The 16,530-nt window shown below is 47.6% G+C and overlaps 1 protein-coding gene across 1 annotated transcript; it reads right to left on the minus strand.

The window, feature by feature from the left end:
• Positions 1-5,973: 5,973 nt before the first annotated feature.
• Positions 5,974-8,510, minus strand: LOC135972990 (uncharacterized). Its single transcript, XM_065554042.1, has 2 exons — positions 7,538-8,510; positions 5,974-6,543 (listed from the first exon to the last, which is right to left on the minus strand). Exons 1-2 carry the CDS (start codon positions 8,112-8,114, stop codon positions 6,068-6,070), a joined length of 1,053 nt encoding a protein of 350 aa, XP_065410114.1. The 5' UTR covers positions 8,115-8,510; the 3' UTR covers positions 5,974-6,067.
• Between the last annotated feature and the right edge of the window lie 8,020 nt (positions 8,511-16,530).

Consider the following 16,530-nt stretch of genomic DNA (forward strand, 5'->3'; position numbering starts at 1 on the left):
CCAAGGGGTTGGGATTTGCTGGGGGAGAGGGTGAGGCAAGGGTAGGATCAGGTCAGGGAGTGGGTGGCCCCATGCTGATTGGTGTTTGGGCTGGGAACACCACCCTTGTGCCATGAAGAGATTACCTGGGAAAAATCAAAATGTTTTGTTTGAAAAATGTTGAAATGAAACATTTTGATTGGGGGGGGGCTGGGGGGGGATTGTGTTATTTTTTAACTGAAACAAGTTGGTGAATTTGATATGAATTTGCAGAATATTGTGGTTGACCTTAATCTGCATATTTCCCCCCAAAAATGTTTCATCCAAAAAAGTTTGCATAGCTCAATATAGGGGCATAAGAGCCAGTGCAGAAGTGCAGGGGTTCTCCTTGGATGGTTTTGGCTTCCTGCAGATCAACTGGGATCCCATGGGTTTGTGGGATGGTCCTGCAGCACATTCCTTGGGGAGTCAAGCAGGAAGAAAGGGGCAACCTCCGCCCCGACATATGACCAGGGAGAAACTAGGCTTTTACCTGCTCTTTAGTTGCCTGGCAGGGAGCCTACTGCAAGAAGGGATAAATGTTCATCAGGAACAGCTGATTTGTTTCCAAAGCTTGGACATGAATTTTGGCTAAAGGAGTTTTAAACGTGTTTTTCAGTTTATTTTTCCCCTGATGTATGACGTTTATGGGTTATGTATCATTCTCACATTCCCATGGACTATAGGTAAAGCCAGAGTGATTTTTCTACTATACTGCTTCCTGTTTGTGAAGTTTGTTTGGGTTTTTTCCTCCTCCATTTCCATGTGCTCCTTCAACAAAACACTCAGTTACTTGGATTCTCAGGTTCTGTATTTACTGAGTAAAATTTTCCGCAAGGTCTGGACATTGCTATATAAAGCAGTCCTGGAGAAAGAGCTGGTCCAAAGGTACTACTGTATGTTGAGGGGAAGCTGATGGATAAATAAATGTCAGATGTGCTCCAGATGCTAGTTTTCCTTAGAAACAGAAACAGGTGCTCTGGAGCTGCAGCCAGGACACTCCTCCCTCTTGCTTTAAGAATGCTGCAGTAGTGGGAACTTTTTGCAATGTTCATCTGTAACAAACTTCAGAAATTAGGTTGTCTATGGCTGGACAAGAAGAAACAAACCCAGTAATTCTTTTTTTAGCATTAACAGGACCCATGCTCCCCTCTAGCTATTTGTATAATCATCTGGTGGAACAGTAGGAAAGGCTCTCATTGCTTGTCAGCTTTTCACATCAGAATTGCTCATTATTTATTTACTTCTGCAGGTGTGAGGGGAAGTATGAAAATCTCTGAGGGCTGGAAGAAATGTCATTACATAGTGGTAATGGTAATCTCAGGCTTGGCAAGCTCCATCTGCAGTCACAGATGGACCTATGTGTGGTTCTCAGAGCTGGTCCCAGGAGTATACAAATACTGCAGTTCTGCCTAGAATCTCCCGGCTCAACAGCCAAAGAGCTGGGCCAGGAATGGCCACCTGCAATAAAGTATGCTTTCCTTCTTTATGTAGGAAGGGTGATGGTGGCAAATGCTCATAGTGTGCAAGAGGAATCCTGGGACCCTCGTTCAGGCTGTATGGGAGGGTAGAAGTTTTACTGTGGGTGGGATGCAAAGAAATAGGTGCAATCTCCTGCCATGCATGATTCTTGCTCTCCCTCTGCAAACATCTAAGACTGGCACTGGTGGGCATGGGGATAATGCTGTCTGCAGCTGTTATAGATAAACAGCATGTAAAAATTCTATTGCACTAATGGCTGGGAATAAAACTAGGCTGTTACCATATCTATATCTCTGTAGCTTTGAACAAAATATTGTGTACACCTTGATACCAGTCAGCTCTGTGTTCTTGGGGAACCAGGGCGTAGTATCCAGCCTGCCTGACTCATGAAAGACACCACCCACCAGCCTCTGCTTGAACCAAAACCGATCAGAGAAAAGACTTTCAGAGAGCAATGAAGGGTGGATTGAAGACACACCTAGACCCCTCCTGACAAGGGTGACAAGAACAAAGGCAACTCCCCAAGCCTCATCTGAATCAAAGATGGGACAGGGAGGCATCTCCATTAGCATACAGAATGGAGAACAGAGAACCGCACTGAACACTGGGACCAGAAAAGCAGGGAAGCACTGCATTCATGGGGATCTCTACTCCAGATGTTAATGAACCTACGCAGTTATCAGTCCAATTCTAGTAATGAATCCTTGATTGGTATCCAAAATACTGAAGCAGCCCAATTGCATTGTGAGCTCCCTGGAAGAAAACACCACCTAGAGCCAAGTGTGATCAGCTCCTATTGTCTAGTCTAAAGAAAATCCTTGAGTCATCAGTTTACCCATAAACAAGTCTAGTGTTCTCCCTTGAACCATTGTTGTTTCTCCACAAAAACCCCTACCTATGTTCAGGTAAGTGTTCTGATGCATCAGTTCCACTGGGACTCCATCTTCTCCTGACTGATCATGCTGGGGGTTCTGCCTGTCTCTAGCACTCAGGACCCTGAACTACCACCATCACCTGGGAACCATGACCAGTTCAAGCTCCATGGAGTGGGTGAGACCTCTCTGTTTTCTTCTCTACCTCAGGTATTAACCTTTAATAATGTAACTGTTATGTTGGTTTAGGCTCTCTTTGTGTAGTTATCACTATTATTCGTAACTTTTATGGCTAAACTGGTTGCTTCTCTCTCTCTCTCTCTCTGAACTTTATTCTTTTGAGTTTTTAGCTTCCCCATTTACTCTGCAGCAACGCTTCTTTTACCTAAGCTAAAGATTCCTGTAACACCCAAAAATACTGTGGGGTTTGCTCATCAAGTGGGTTACTACCAGTACAGTTGTGACGGGAAAGTGGGGATAGAGATGTGCTAAACCTGTGACATATGAGGGTGGCAGTTTGAAAGTGCTGCTCAACCCAGACTACTGAGTCCAGGGGCATATAAGGGTGTTAAGAATTGTGCTTAGAATACCTGTAGAACTGTGCAATAAGGAGTTAAGAGTAGTGCCTTAAAAATAAAGGTTTTAGAGCAGTACAGTGACTAGTGAAAGAGCTGTTGGTGGGGATCATTCGTGAGATAAGGGAAGTAGAGATGGCTGAAAAAGATCTCTTGGCTGCTCACTTGAGACAGGAGAAAACCAACAGGTTAGAGAGATGAGTAATGAAGAAGGGGAAATGCCCCTGGGAAAGGGGAATGCTCTAAGGAACTCCAGGAAACAGCCCTAGGATCAGAGCTGCCAGACCTCAGCACTCTGCCAGTGGCACGGTGCAGAGGCTGGAGTCCCCCAGATGGACCTGATCGTGGCTGGCCATCAGGAAGGGTTCATCTGTCTTTTTAAAAGTGGAGAGCGTTGTGTGTATGGCATGTGCATTCTGTTTTGGGTGATTGTTGATAGGTGGAGATTGTGTCGGGTATTGCTGTGTGGGGCTCTTTCACTGGTGGGAGACCACATAAACCCACAAAGGATTAAGCACTGAGTCCACAGGGAAAGGGTGTTTGCCTGGAGCCCACAGAGGAGTAAATCCCGGAGCCCACGGAGGAGTAAAGTTAGGTGCCTTTCGCCTGGAACCCTACGAACTGGGAAAGGGTGGGGGTGCTTAAATTAAGAGGTTTACGCCTTGAGCCCTAGGAACTGGGTAAAGGTGAGTGCCCCTAAAGTGAGTAAGGCCTTGTCTACACTACGAGAGTAGTTCGATTTTACTTGCATCGAATTTTTGTAATCGATATTGCAAAGTCGAACGTGTGTGTCCACACTAAGGACAGTAATTCGACTTTGTGCGTCCACACTAACGGTGATAGCGTCGACATTCGAAGCGGTGCACTGTGGTCAGCTATCCCACAGTTCCCGCAGTCCCCTCTGCCCATTGGAATTCTGGGTGTAGCCGGCAATGCCTTCTGGGTAACAAAATGAGTCGAGGGTGCTTTTGGGAAACTGTCGTCATCCGTCCATCACTCCCGCCCTCCCTCCCTGAAAGCGCCGGCGGGAAAACAGTTCGCGCGCTTTTCCAGTCATTGACAGCGCGGACGCCACTGTACTCCGAGCATGGAGCCCGCTGCGACCATCGCTGCAGTTGTGGCCGCTCTCAACGTCTCGCAGCTTATCATAAAGGTTTCCCTGAGGCAGATGCAGAAAAGTCAGGCAAGGAGGCTACGGCACCGCGGTGATGTCCTGAAGTCTGAGAGTAGCACAGACCTGTCAGAAAGCAGGCGACCCAGCGCCGAGGACATCACAGTGGCAATGGGTCATGTTGATGCCGTGGAACGGCGATTCTGGGCACGGGAGACAAGCACTGAGTGGTGGGACCGCATAGTGCTGCAGGTCTGGGATGAATCCCAGTGGCTGCGAAACTTTCGCATGCGGAAGGGAACTTTCCTGGAACTTTGTGAGTTGCTGTCCCCTGCCCTGAAGCGCAGTGACACCCGGTTGCGAGCTGCACTGAGTGTACAGAAGCGAGTGGCCATAGCCCTGTGGAAGCTTGCAACGCCAGACAGCTACCGGTCAGTCGCGAACCAGTTTGGGGTGGGCAAATCTACCGTGGGGGTTGTTGTGATGCAAGTAGCGAAGGCAATCGTTGATGTACTGCTGCCAAAGGTAGTGACCCTGGGAAACGTGGAGGCGATCATAGATGGCTTCGCAGCGATGGGATTCCCAAACTGCGGTGGGGCCATAGATGGAACTCACATCCCTATCCTGGCACCGGACCACCAGGCCACCCAGTACATTAACCGAAAGGGATACTTTTCCATGGTGCTGCAAGCACTGGTGGACCACAGGGGACGTTTTACCAACATCTACGTGGGATGGCCGGGCAAGGTTCATGACGCTCGTGTTTTCAGGAACTCTGGTCTGTTTAGACGGCTGCAACAAGGTATTTACTTCCCGGACCACAAAATAACTGTTGGGGATGTGGAGATGCCTATAGTCATCCTCGGGGACCCAGCCTACCCGCTAATGCCCTGGCTCATGAAGCCCTATACTGGCGCCCTGGACACTGAAAAAGAACTCTTCAACTACCGGCTGAGCAAGTGCAGAATGGTGGTGGAGTGTGCTTTTGGCCGTCTCAAGGGGAGATGGAGAAGCTTACTGACTCGCTGTGATCTCAGCGAAACCAATATCCCCATTGTTATAGCAGCTTGCTGTGTGCTCCACAATCTCTGTGAGAGCAAGGGGGAGACCTTTATGGCGGGGTGGGAGGTTGAGGAAAATAGCCTGGCTGGTGATTACTCACAGCCAGACAGCCAGGCGATTAGAAGAGACCAGCGGGAAGCGCTGTGCATCCGGGAGGCTTTGAAAGCAAAGTTCCTGAGTGAGCAGGGTAACCTGTGATTTTATAGTTTGTGTACTGAGAAGCTAAACCTGCCCCCGTTTCTTTACCCAGGTAATGTTGACTATCCTATCCAGTTACATACCCCCTTCACCCCCCCTCCAACACACGTGTCGAAATAAAAATAGTTCTACTTTGTTAAAGCACACCGTTTTCTTTAATACTGTTTTAGCGGGAATTTTTTAAAACTGGGACGCAGACTGTGGTGCGGGGCGGGTCTAGTGTTGTGATGCGAATGCAGCTTCTAAACTCAAGGATTGACAGGCTCCGCTGCGGTGGGATGCTTGTTTCAACGGAGCCTGTCACCCCTCCTGATCGGGACTGTGTGTATGGGAGGTCTATTTGACTTTGTGGCAGGGGGAGGACGGTTACAGATCCCATGCTGTGTGGCTCTGTGATCCTGTCTAAGGACCGGCGCTTAAGATCTGTAACTGCCCTCCCCCGCCACAAAGTCACAGAGCAACCCACCCCCCCCAACATTACATCAAAACAACCTCCCAGACTAACCGGGGCAACTAGTCACTGCATCACTGCACTGTGTATGTGCCCTGCTGCTGTGCCTGCCCCCGACTATGTACCCTGCCAAAGGAGACTGTCCTGTCCAATTTCCAACCCCCTTTCCCCTCCTCCTCCAAAAGAACATGATTGAAACAGTAGTTAACAGAAACGAATTTTTTATTATCAACTACACATGGCATTGGGAGGTGAAACTTGGACGTGGGCTTGTGTCAGGCGGGAAGGAAAGAACTTTTCAAATTTTGGGAAATGAGAGCCTTCTGCTACTAGAGCTCTCTGCAGGGGTGGAGTGAGAGTTAGCAGGGACTCTGCCGCCTCTCCTTCTTTGCACTTTGGGTGAGGTGGGTATGGGACTTGGTGGCGGGGGAGGGCGGTTAGAGATGGACTGCAGCGGGGCTCTGTCCTCCTGCCTCCGTTCCTGCAGAACATCCACAAGGCGCCGGAGCGTGTCCGTTTGCTCCCTCAGTAGTCCAAGCAGCGTTTGAGTCGCCTGCTGGTCTTCCTGCCGCCACCTCTCCTCCCGATCCATGTTGGCTTGGTGCATTCGGGTCAAGTTCTCCCGCCACTGGGTCTGCTGTGCTGCCTGGGCTTGGGAAGAGGCCATAAGCTCAGAGAACATGTCCTCCCGTGTCCTCTTCTTCCTACGCCTAATCCGCGCTAGCCTCTGGGAGTGTGATTCCAGGCTAGGTTGTGAGACAGTCGCAGACGGGGCTGTGGAAATGGGAAAAAGGGAGTGAATTCCTCTGAAAGATAAATGTAGTTGTGAACAAAGAACATAGTCTTTCTCTGTGAACAAGACCATGCACAGCACCTTTCACATGCGCACTCAGCACAAGGTCGAATTCTCGGCCTTCGCATTCTGTGCCTGGGGTCTTGAACAGCACATTTGAGAAGCGAGGCAGCACAACGGAATTTCTGTTGCAGGCAGACATGGTAAGCCGTACACTTGTGGCAGTTTAAAACTTTTATATTACCACTGGCCTCATTTCACATTTAAATCAATGTCAGTCCCTGCTGCCAGCAATCCGGCAAGCGGGAACTCTGCCCCTGTCCCACCCCCTCGCGGCTGTCCCCGGGAATGATCCCTTTCGGCTGCCCCTCTCCCGCCTCCACCGCGTGGCTGCAAACCAGCGGTGACAGTTCTGTAAAGGAACGGGAAAGCAGTCCCAACACTAACATTCCCCTACCTAATTAAAAGCAGGTCACCATGGCCGACATCACCCTGATGAGGATCTCCGAGAGCGACAAAGAGAGAATGCTCCGGGAAAGCCTCCAAAGACCAGGGCCGTATGCCGCCCTGCTGTGCAGAGCAATGATCCCCGAGTACCTGATAATCTCGTGGCGCGGCAACGTGTCGTACTTCGGAGGACCCAATAAGGCCGCTCTCCCCAAGAACCTCATGCAACGGCTTTCAAGTTACCTCCAGGAGAGCTTCATCGAGATGTCCCAGGAGGATTACTGCTCTATCCCCGCACATATAGACCGCATTTTACTGTAGCTGCAGTAGCAGGGAATACACAGTAGAGCGGCTTGTGCAGGACAATCACTGAAAACCGGACATTGCTAGATTTCTTTTCAAAACTTGCACTGCCCCTTACTAAACCGTTAAGCGCCTAGGGCACACTAATCATGAACAACCCATTCTTTTAATTGTTAATATTCCTGTTTTGTTAAAAATAAATGTTTAGATGTTTACAACACTTACTGGCTGATCCTTCACCAGATTCTGTGTCCGGGGTAATGGCTGGGGACGCTTCGTAGGGGATCTCTGTAAGGGTGATGAAGAGATCCTGGCTGTCGGGGAAATCAGCGTTGTGAGATCTGCCAACTGCCTCGCCCTCCTCATCTCCTTCCTCATCTTCCCCGTCCCCTAACATGTCTGAGGAACCGGCCGTGGACAGTATCCCATCCTCAGAGTCCACGGTCACTGGTGGGGTAGTGGTGGCGGCAGCACCGAGGATGGAATGCAGTGCCTCGTAGAAACGGGATGTCTGGGGATGGGATCCGGAGCGTCCGTTTGCCTCTTTGGTCTTCTGGTAGCCTTGTCTCAGCTCCTTGATTTTCACGCGGCACTGCGTTGCATCCCGGCTGTATCCTCTCTCTGCCATGTCTTTAGAGATCTTCTCGTAGATCTTTGCATTCCTTCTTTTGGATCGCAGCTCGGAAAGCACGGACTCATCGCCCCACACAGCGATGAGATCCAAGACTTCACGATCAGTCCATGCTGGGGCTCTCTTTCTATTCCCAGACTGCATGGCCATCACTGCTGGAGAGCTCTGCATCGTTGCCAGTGCTGCTGTGCTCGCCACGATGTCCAGACAGGAAATGAGATTCAAACTGGCCAGACAGGAAAAGGAATTCAAATTCAAATTTTCCCGGGGCTTTTCCTGTGTGGCTGGTCAGAGCATCCGAGCTCGCACTGCTGTCCAGAGCGTCAACAGAGTGGTGCACTGTGGGATAGCTCCCGGAGCTATTAGCGTCGATTTCCATCCACACCTAGCCTAATTCGACATGGCCATGTCGAATTTAGCGCTACTCCCCTCGTCGGGGAGGAGTACAGAAGTCGAATTAAAGAGACCTCTATGTCGAACTAAATAGCATCGCAGTGTGGACGGGTGCAGGGTTAATTCGATTTAACGGCGCTAACTTCGACATAAACGCCTAGTGTAGACCAGGCCTAAGTAACAAAAAATTTTGTGCGGGTATCAGTTAGGCCAACCAGTAATGTACAGAAAGTTTTCAGCGAAGGAGCACTCTTTAACACACACCTGGGATGGCCCCTGCTTTACTGTAAATCGGGCCAGCCCTAGTGTTTGTCAGGAAGAAATCCTAAATGGAAAAAATGGGAAACCCTGGCGGAGATGGTTTCATTCTTCACAGCTCAAAGAATGGAGGGATAAACCACCTGACCCTCAAGGAATAGTATAATTATCTTCTCCATCCTGACGGCCGCCCTTCTTGGCTAGCAAGAAGGAACGGCTTTGGGCCGTTGGAAAATACACATCGAGCGGGCTGGTCAGTGCCTACCCCGATGTTAAGACAGGAAAAGGCCAGAAAGGACCTTGACTTATTATGGCCACCCTCACATAGGTCACTACTTCATGTTCATCCTGTAATATTGGTACCAGATTCTCCTAGTATATATGGGAGGAGTGTGGGAATTTGTTCTCTCTTATCTGCCCCCTCACAGATCCTGTACATGAGCCGTGACATCCCACTGGTGCACCAGCACCCTGCTGTTCATAAGTGTCTGGAGTCTGATGCTGTCCAGGCTCTATGCTGTACCTGTGATCCCTCTGAGCTTCTGGAGGTGCTTGCCAGCTGGAGTCCAGGAAGTAAAATTACTCTGCCACATGCATGGCTTCTATGGGAATAGGAGCAACCCCCTGGCCCTGCGCGTTGCTACTAGTTTGAACAGGACATACACCATCAAACACACCCAATGACAGCCTCCTGGGTGACGGAAGATACAGGGGAGCCCTGGTTTCCTCCACTGTTTGGGGAACAACCATGCCCCTACATGTCATCATTGTCATTGGAACTCAGACACCTCCTTTACCTGGGGATGAACTGCAGCTGTCTCTGATCACGCCAGCAGGCAAGAATATCACACGGTTCCTTGAAAACTGGGAACCGCTGAACTTTAGCTGGACACGACTTGATTCAGCAAGGTCCTCCAGACTGGGTAGTTCCATTAAAGGGCACACATTGTGACAAGCTTATGCCAGCAATTTGGTTCAAATTCTATGGGCATATTGCCATTTCGGAGAGATCGCATGAGCCCGGTTTGTACAGAGTGAAATTGGGCCAACAACAAAAAACAGTTTTAAATTTTGACTATCTGATCACAAACCTTGGTCCCCTCTGATGTTTAAGAGCCCCAATTTCAGGACCCCATGTGTTGAAATTGGATCAACAAGAACATTTGGTTCTTCAACCTCAGACTTCTCTGAAGGAGGTTCAAATCCACTTAGAGGGCATGAATATCTCTTACATTGCACGTGCATGTGCTCCCTTGATTGGAACTAGCCATAAGGGTTGGGATGAATGGGTAACCTGGGAATAAGTTTCACTGTTCCTTCAATGTTATCCAGGAAGAGGGGTATGTTATTGTCTGTGTTGGTAAAACATGTGTGTGTGTCAGGACAAGATGTAATATTGTATTGATTAATGGACATTGGATCCAACCCATGGTGCCTTATGTTAATGTAACCACCATTGTTAGTTGTGATGTTAAGTTTACTATGCCTATATGGACTGTACAACAGTTAAATGCCTATCCTGAGCTCTACAAGGTCTCCCCCATTTTAGCCACAGTTAAAAACACAGGCTGGTGGGGGACTTTGCTTGGGTGGAGCCCCAGTGCAACAGGTCTTTTGAATATCATGCTTCACCCCATTGTGGTGATCATTGGTTTCCAAATTATACTAACAATTGGTCTGGTTCTGCTGGTTTGTTGGATACAACGACTGATGCGGCAGCTGCAATGGATGGAAGATCAGACCGGGTACCACGGAGTAAGGATGTGATGGGGATACTCACTCAGCGCAAGCACCCCATCAACGGCGGGACTTGATATTAGTCAGCTCTGTGTTCTTGGGGAACCAGGGCGCAATATACAGCCTGTCTGACTCATGAAAGACACCCCCCACCAGACTTTCTTGAACCAAAACTGATCAGAGAAAAGACTTGCAGAGAGCAATGAAGGGCGGATTGGAGACACAGCTAGACCCCTCCTGACAAGGGTGACAATAACAAAGACAACTCCCCTAGCCTCATCTGAATCAAAGCGGGGACAGGAAGGCATCTCCATTAGCATACAGAATGGAGAACAGAGAACCGCACTGAACTCCAGGACCAGAAAAGCAGGGAAGCACTGCATCATGGGGATCTCTGCTCCAGATGTTAATGAACTTACGCCTGCACACACCCAGCTCAGCAGTTATCAGACCAATTCTAGTAATGAATCCTTATGGTGGGGGGGCAGCTTGAAAGTGCTGATTGACCCAGTCCGCACAGAGAGAGAGAGAGACAACCCAGCCCTAGGGAACCTAGGTCCTGCAGGATAGCTCCATTGGGAGGGGACTTGCAGAGCTCCATATGAAAACACACATGACACAAGCAGTACATTGATAGAATTACAGAAACACCCCCCACCCAGAAGAGTAACCCGAATAAAAGAGCATACCCCAAGGTAATGGGCAAATCTGGTAACAACCTTTTTCTGTTATGCAACTTAGACAGGGACTTTTGTCCCCAAGGCTGTTAGACTGATGATGAAAGCACGTGATGTTTAAAATCTGCTAAAAATGCAGAGTATTTATCCCAGGTTGTCATCTTCAGAAATGGAGGCTTTCACCTCTCCTTCATTCTCTTTTTCATGTTCCGTGCAAATGAGTGATAACAAAAGATGCTGCTAGGGTAAATTCTTTGATGTGCCCATAGGACCACTTTTATTGTTATGGAATTACACCAAATTGCCCCCGAGCCCCACTAAACATGCCAACACTATCATTGTTGTGAGCTTATTTTAAAAGTGTTGAAAGTTCACTCTAAAGAGGAGTGCATGCGGTACTGTGAACATTACTTGCTGTATTTGGCATGCATCCACTGTAAAATCATTGGGATTCATCTAGGCACTGATCCTGCAGCCTTTACTCACGTGAGTAGTCCCACCCTACTAAGTGAGGATTTCTCATGTGAGTAAGAGTAGCAGGCCTGAGTCTTTAGTCAGTCTCTCTATGTGACTCCATGACCATTTAAATCTATTAGTACTTGGTCTGACTTCTCTGAGTAATGAGAATAATTGCCTTCTCGCTGATAATGTAAATGGGCCTGGATTTACATACCGCAGAATCCTAACAAGTGCAGTAACTTAGATACTCACCAAACAAAAATAACCCCATTAGGAGTGTAGTACAAACTATTAGATAACGTTTTCTGTCTGCTAGAAAAAGACCATTCATATTATGAAGTCTTATCTAGACTCAATCAATAAAAACTAAACAAGCTTACAATTTACTCTGGTAATAGTTCTTTTCTTAAACTGATGTTGGTAAATGAGTACACAGTGATAATAATAATAATGGTTAAAGGGATATACTCTAGAATCTAAAATATAATACGTATGCTAAATTAGCACATCTAAGACTGATTATGTGTGTTGTATGTTAGACATTAGTATTAGCCATATGTATTTTCATTTACCAATATCTTTTTTAAATGGAAAAATACATAACTATAACATGTATACAATACTGTGGTACTGTAAAGTAATTTCCCCATGTAAAATGTAGGGATTTAACACCATTTCTGTAATTTACTATTACATACACACACAGAGGATAGGCCACATAAATTTATAAAAATTGTGTACCACATGTGCAGCAATGGTTGTTTCAGCCCTGACTGACTTTCCATTGTAGATGGTCACCAGTCTGTTGTAACAGGACCCAATCTTTGAATCCCACATGCTTCCAAGCCAGCTGGGTCTGGTTGTGACTGATCACTGTTCCAACTCTCTGGGTCTCTCCAGCACACTCCCAGATGAAGACTCTGTGTCTGCACCCTTCTTGGGCAGTGAGACCCTGAAGTCTAGCCTTCTAGACCTTGGAACCAGTCTCTCAGTCCTTCCAAGCCTCCTGTGCATGTCCCCCCTCCCACAGCCCACCCCTGCACACACTCTGGATTAACTATTTGGGGACCACGTGACAGTTAAATCAAGGAACACAGCCTCTGCAAAGTAGGGTGGCCAGACAGCAAATGTGAAAAAACGGGACAGGAGCGGGGGGTAATAGGAGTCTATATAAGATAAAGACCCCAAAATCGGGACTGTCCCTATAAAATCGGGACATCTGGTCACCCTACTGCAAAGGAACTTAAAGTCACTCACATTTTACTCTTAGACAGCGCCAGATAGGGTGACCAGACAGCAAATGTGAAAAATCGGGATGGGGGTGCGGTGTAATAGGAAGCTATATAAGAAAAAGACCCCAAAATTGGGACTGTCCCTATAAAATCGGGACATCTGGTCATCCTAGTGGCAGAGCTTTACAGATCTAGGGAAAACAACCAACTCCTGAATGCAATCCCTCCCCTTAGTCTGGTCTCACCCCATTTTGTCAGTCTTGGGGTTTGATCCAAGTCCTTCAGGAAGTCCAGATCCCTCCTGCCTCCACTCCTTCTGCTAAGTCGTCTGGTTCTGGTGTTGAAATGGCTGCTCTTGTCAGAGAGCATGTCACATTTTTAAAAGCAGTCTGTGGAACTTTTTCTGTATTCCGGTCCTTCCACTAGGAGTTTCCACACTCCAGCCTCCAAGTAGGATTGCTCGCAGAGCGTTGTTAGACATCAGTGGCTCTGCCTGTAGCAACCCCATAGATCTAGCTGGGTAGAGTTGTTCAATGTTGATAGCCCTCTGATGGCTCTGTTTCAGTTCCTCCAGCCCAGCTATGGATTAGTCACATGTCTATGGCCTTCCAGAGTGCATTACCTCCAGTTAGGGGGTCCTAGTTCATGGCCTACATCTGGCACAGGTCTATGCACCTGCTGAGGGTTCACATGTCTTTCCTCTGCTTATCATCGCCAGTCCAATGGCCAGATGGAAAGGACCAACCAGATCCTCAAGCAGTATATGAGATGCTTGATCACTTATCACCAGGATGATTGGTGCTCGCTTCTCCCTTACATGGTGTTTACATATAACACTGCAGACCATGCCCATGGATCAAAGCCCCTCCTCCCTTTTTTAAACCAAATGTGGGTACCACCCGTTTCCACTCCCAATTACCCATATCCTTTCCTACTCCAGCCACCTCAGACCTAGTGCAGCGGATTAATCGGGCTCAGGAAGAAGTGAGGAAACACCTTGAAAAGGTGAGAGCAGACTATAAAGGCATGCAGACCAGCATTGACAGCAGTGCACCCACCTACTCAATGGGACAGAAGGTATGGCTCTTCATGGAGCATCTCCACCGCAGACAGAACCACTCCCAAGCTGGACTTTCCTTTTAGGATCCAGCAACAGATCAATCCAGTCACTTTGGAACTTCAACTACCCTGCTCTCTGAAGATTCACCCAGTGTTGTATGTATGGAATTTGAAACCAGACATGAAAAACTTTCCAGCTTTTGATACGATCTCCCACAGTATTCTTGGCAGCAAGTTAAAAAAGTATGGATTGGATGAATGGACTATAAGGTGGATAGAAAGCTGGCTAGATTGTCAGGCTCAATGGGTAGGGATCAACGGCTCAATGTCTAATTGGCAGCCGGTATCAAGAGGAGTGCCCCAGGGGTCATCCTGGGGCCAGGTTTGTTCAATATCTTCATTAGTGATCTGGAGGATGGCATGGACTGCACGCTCAGCAAGTTCACGGATGACACTAAACTGGGGGGAAAGGTAGATACGCTGGAGGGTAGGGATAGGGTTCAGAGTGACCTAGATAAATTGAAGGATTGAGCCAAAAGAAATCTGATGAGGTTCAACAAGGACACGTGCAGAGTCCTGCACTTAGGAAGAAAGAATCCTATGCACTGCTACAGGCTGGGGACTGACTGGCTAAGCAGCAGTTCTGCAGAAAAGGACCTGGGGATTACAGTGGACAAGAAGCTGGATAGGAGTCAGCAGTGTGCCCTCGTTGCCAAGAAGGCCAATGGCATATTGGGCTGTATTAGTAAGAGCATTGCCAGCAGATCGAGGGAAGTGATTATTCCCCTCTATTCGACACTGGTGAGGCCACACCTGGAGTATAGTGTCCAGTTTTGGTCCCCCCACTACAGAAGGGATGTGGACAAATTGAAGAGAGTCCAGTGGAGGGCAACAAAAATGATTAGGGGGCTGGGGCACATGACGTACGAGGAAAGGCTGAGGGAACTGGGATTATTTAGTCTACAGAAGAGCAGAGTGAGGGGGATTTGATAGCAGCCTTCAACTACCTGAAGGGGGGTTCCAAAGAGGATGGAGCTAGGCTGTTCTCAGTGGTGGCAGATGACAGAACAAGAAGCAATGGTCTCAACTCGTAGTGTGGGAGGTCTAGATTGGATATTAGGAAACACTATTTCACTAGGAGGATGGTGAAGCACTGGAATGGGTTACCTAGGGAGGTGTGGAATCTCCATCCTTAGAGGTTTTTAAGGCCTGGCTTGACAAAGCCTTGGCTGGGATGATTTAGTTGGTGTTGGTCCTGCTTTGGGCAGGGGATTGGACTAGATGACCTCCTGAGGTCTCTTCACCCCTAATATTCTACGATTCTATGACCCAGTCACCTCCTCCGCCAGTATAAGTACAGGGCCAGGAGGAATACATGGTTCATGAGAGTCTGGACTGTAAACATAAATGTGGGTGGTTCCAGAACTTTATCCACTGGGTGAGAGATGGCCCTGAGGAAGTCCCCATGAGAGCCAACAAAAAATGTATATGCCCCTACTCTAATTCAAGCATTCCATAGGAACCATCCCAAAAAGCCTGGTTCAACGTCGCCTGGAGCTAGTAAGTGACAACGCGCCACCCAGTGACCTCTAATAATAGCCCAGATTCAAAGCTCAACTTTGTCACTGGACTGCAGTCCTGGGAGCTGACAAGTGAAACCCTCCGGCCGAATTGGTTCCCTGCTTCTATTTAAACCAAGTAGAGGACCAGGAAGCTGTCAGTAAAACTGGGTTTTTCCTTGCTTAGGACTGCTGTCCCGAGTTACCTGATCCTGCTGCCTGACTCTGACCTCCCAATATCTGCCCTCCTTCTTGACCCTGACTCCCAGTCTGCCATCTGGCATGTCTCATACTCTGATTGCCTGGTAACCTGACTCTCAGTTTAGTTGTGGCTCCCAGAGCTACCAGCCTCTCTGCTGCTGGAGTTGGCTGTGTGGCAGCTTTGGACGCATTACAGCTGTAGAATCATTAATCATATTAATTTCACTTAACAGCTGCCAGGAATCCAGAGAGCATATTTCATTGCAGTGTTTCTGAAACAAACATTTTCAGAACCCCTGGGCCACCGGAAACTGAAAAATTTGGTCTCAGTCCATATTTATTGCAACCAAATTTCAAAACGTGGAACTTCCCTGCTAACCCGAAATTCTGAATTTCAGCCAGGTCTAATCAGACAGTGCATGCTACAATATGTATATTGCAGGTACATGTGAATTGTTATGTAGAACCTGATCATGTATTCTTTGCATATCCAGCAATATGAGTGAGTTGAAGATGTGAACAAAATCAGGATCAAGGCCCAAACTGGCAGCATATAATGATGCAGTAAAATCCACAAATTAGTTTCCTGTAACAATGCAGTAACACTGCTATAGAAACCAGTATCATAATGGGCTGGTGGGTGGAACATCCCTGCATGTTTTGAAAATAGAATGAAGTTGTAACCATAAAAGTTTGCTTTCTGGAATCAGTAGGTATTATCTTCAAGTGTCACTAATTTTGTTGTTTATTGAAAAGGTGATAACAAAATATTTTTCATTGTTAAGGTTTTAACTGAATAGGATCACTCTTCACTCTGCCTTATCAGGATATTTTGTCACCTTACCATGGTTTGAAGTCACTTTAGCCAAATAAATAATTTTCCTGTGAGCACTTAGATTTCACTCTATCTTCTCTCGCAGTTTGTTCAGGTTCCCACAGCAATCTTTCTTTTAAAAATTGCCAGTTTCTGCTCCAGTATATTTATTTTAACTTTGCTGTGTAACAGAATGTA

The sequence above is a fragment of the Chrysemys picta genome, chromosome 8, assembly GCF_011386835.1.
Source record: "Chrysemys picta bellii isolate R12L10 chromosome 8, ASM1138683v2, whole genome shotgun sequence".
Taxonomy (NCBI): Eukaryota; Metazoa; Chordata; order Testudines; family Emydidae; genus Chrysemys; species Chrysemys picta.

Coding starts and splice junctions, on each gene's coding strand:
- LOC135972990 (XM_065554042.1), bottom strand. CDS start 8,114: ATGCAGAGCTCTCCAGCAGTGATGGCCATGCAGTCTGGGAATAGAAAG. Junction 6,544..7,537: donor ATCTGGTGAAGGATCAGCCA/GTAAGTGTTGTA, acceptor CCATTTCCACAG/CCCCGTCTGCGACTGTCTCA.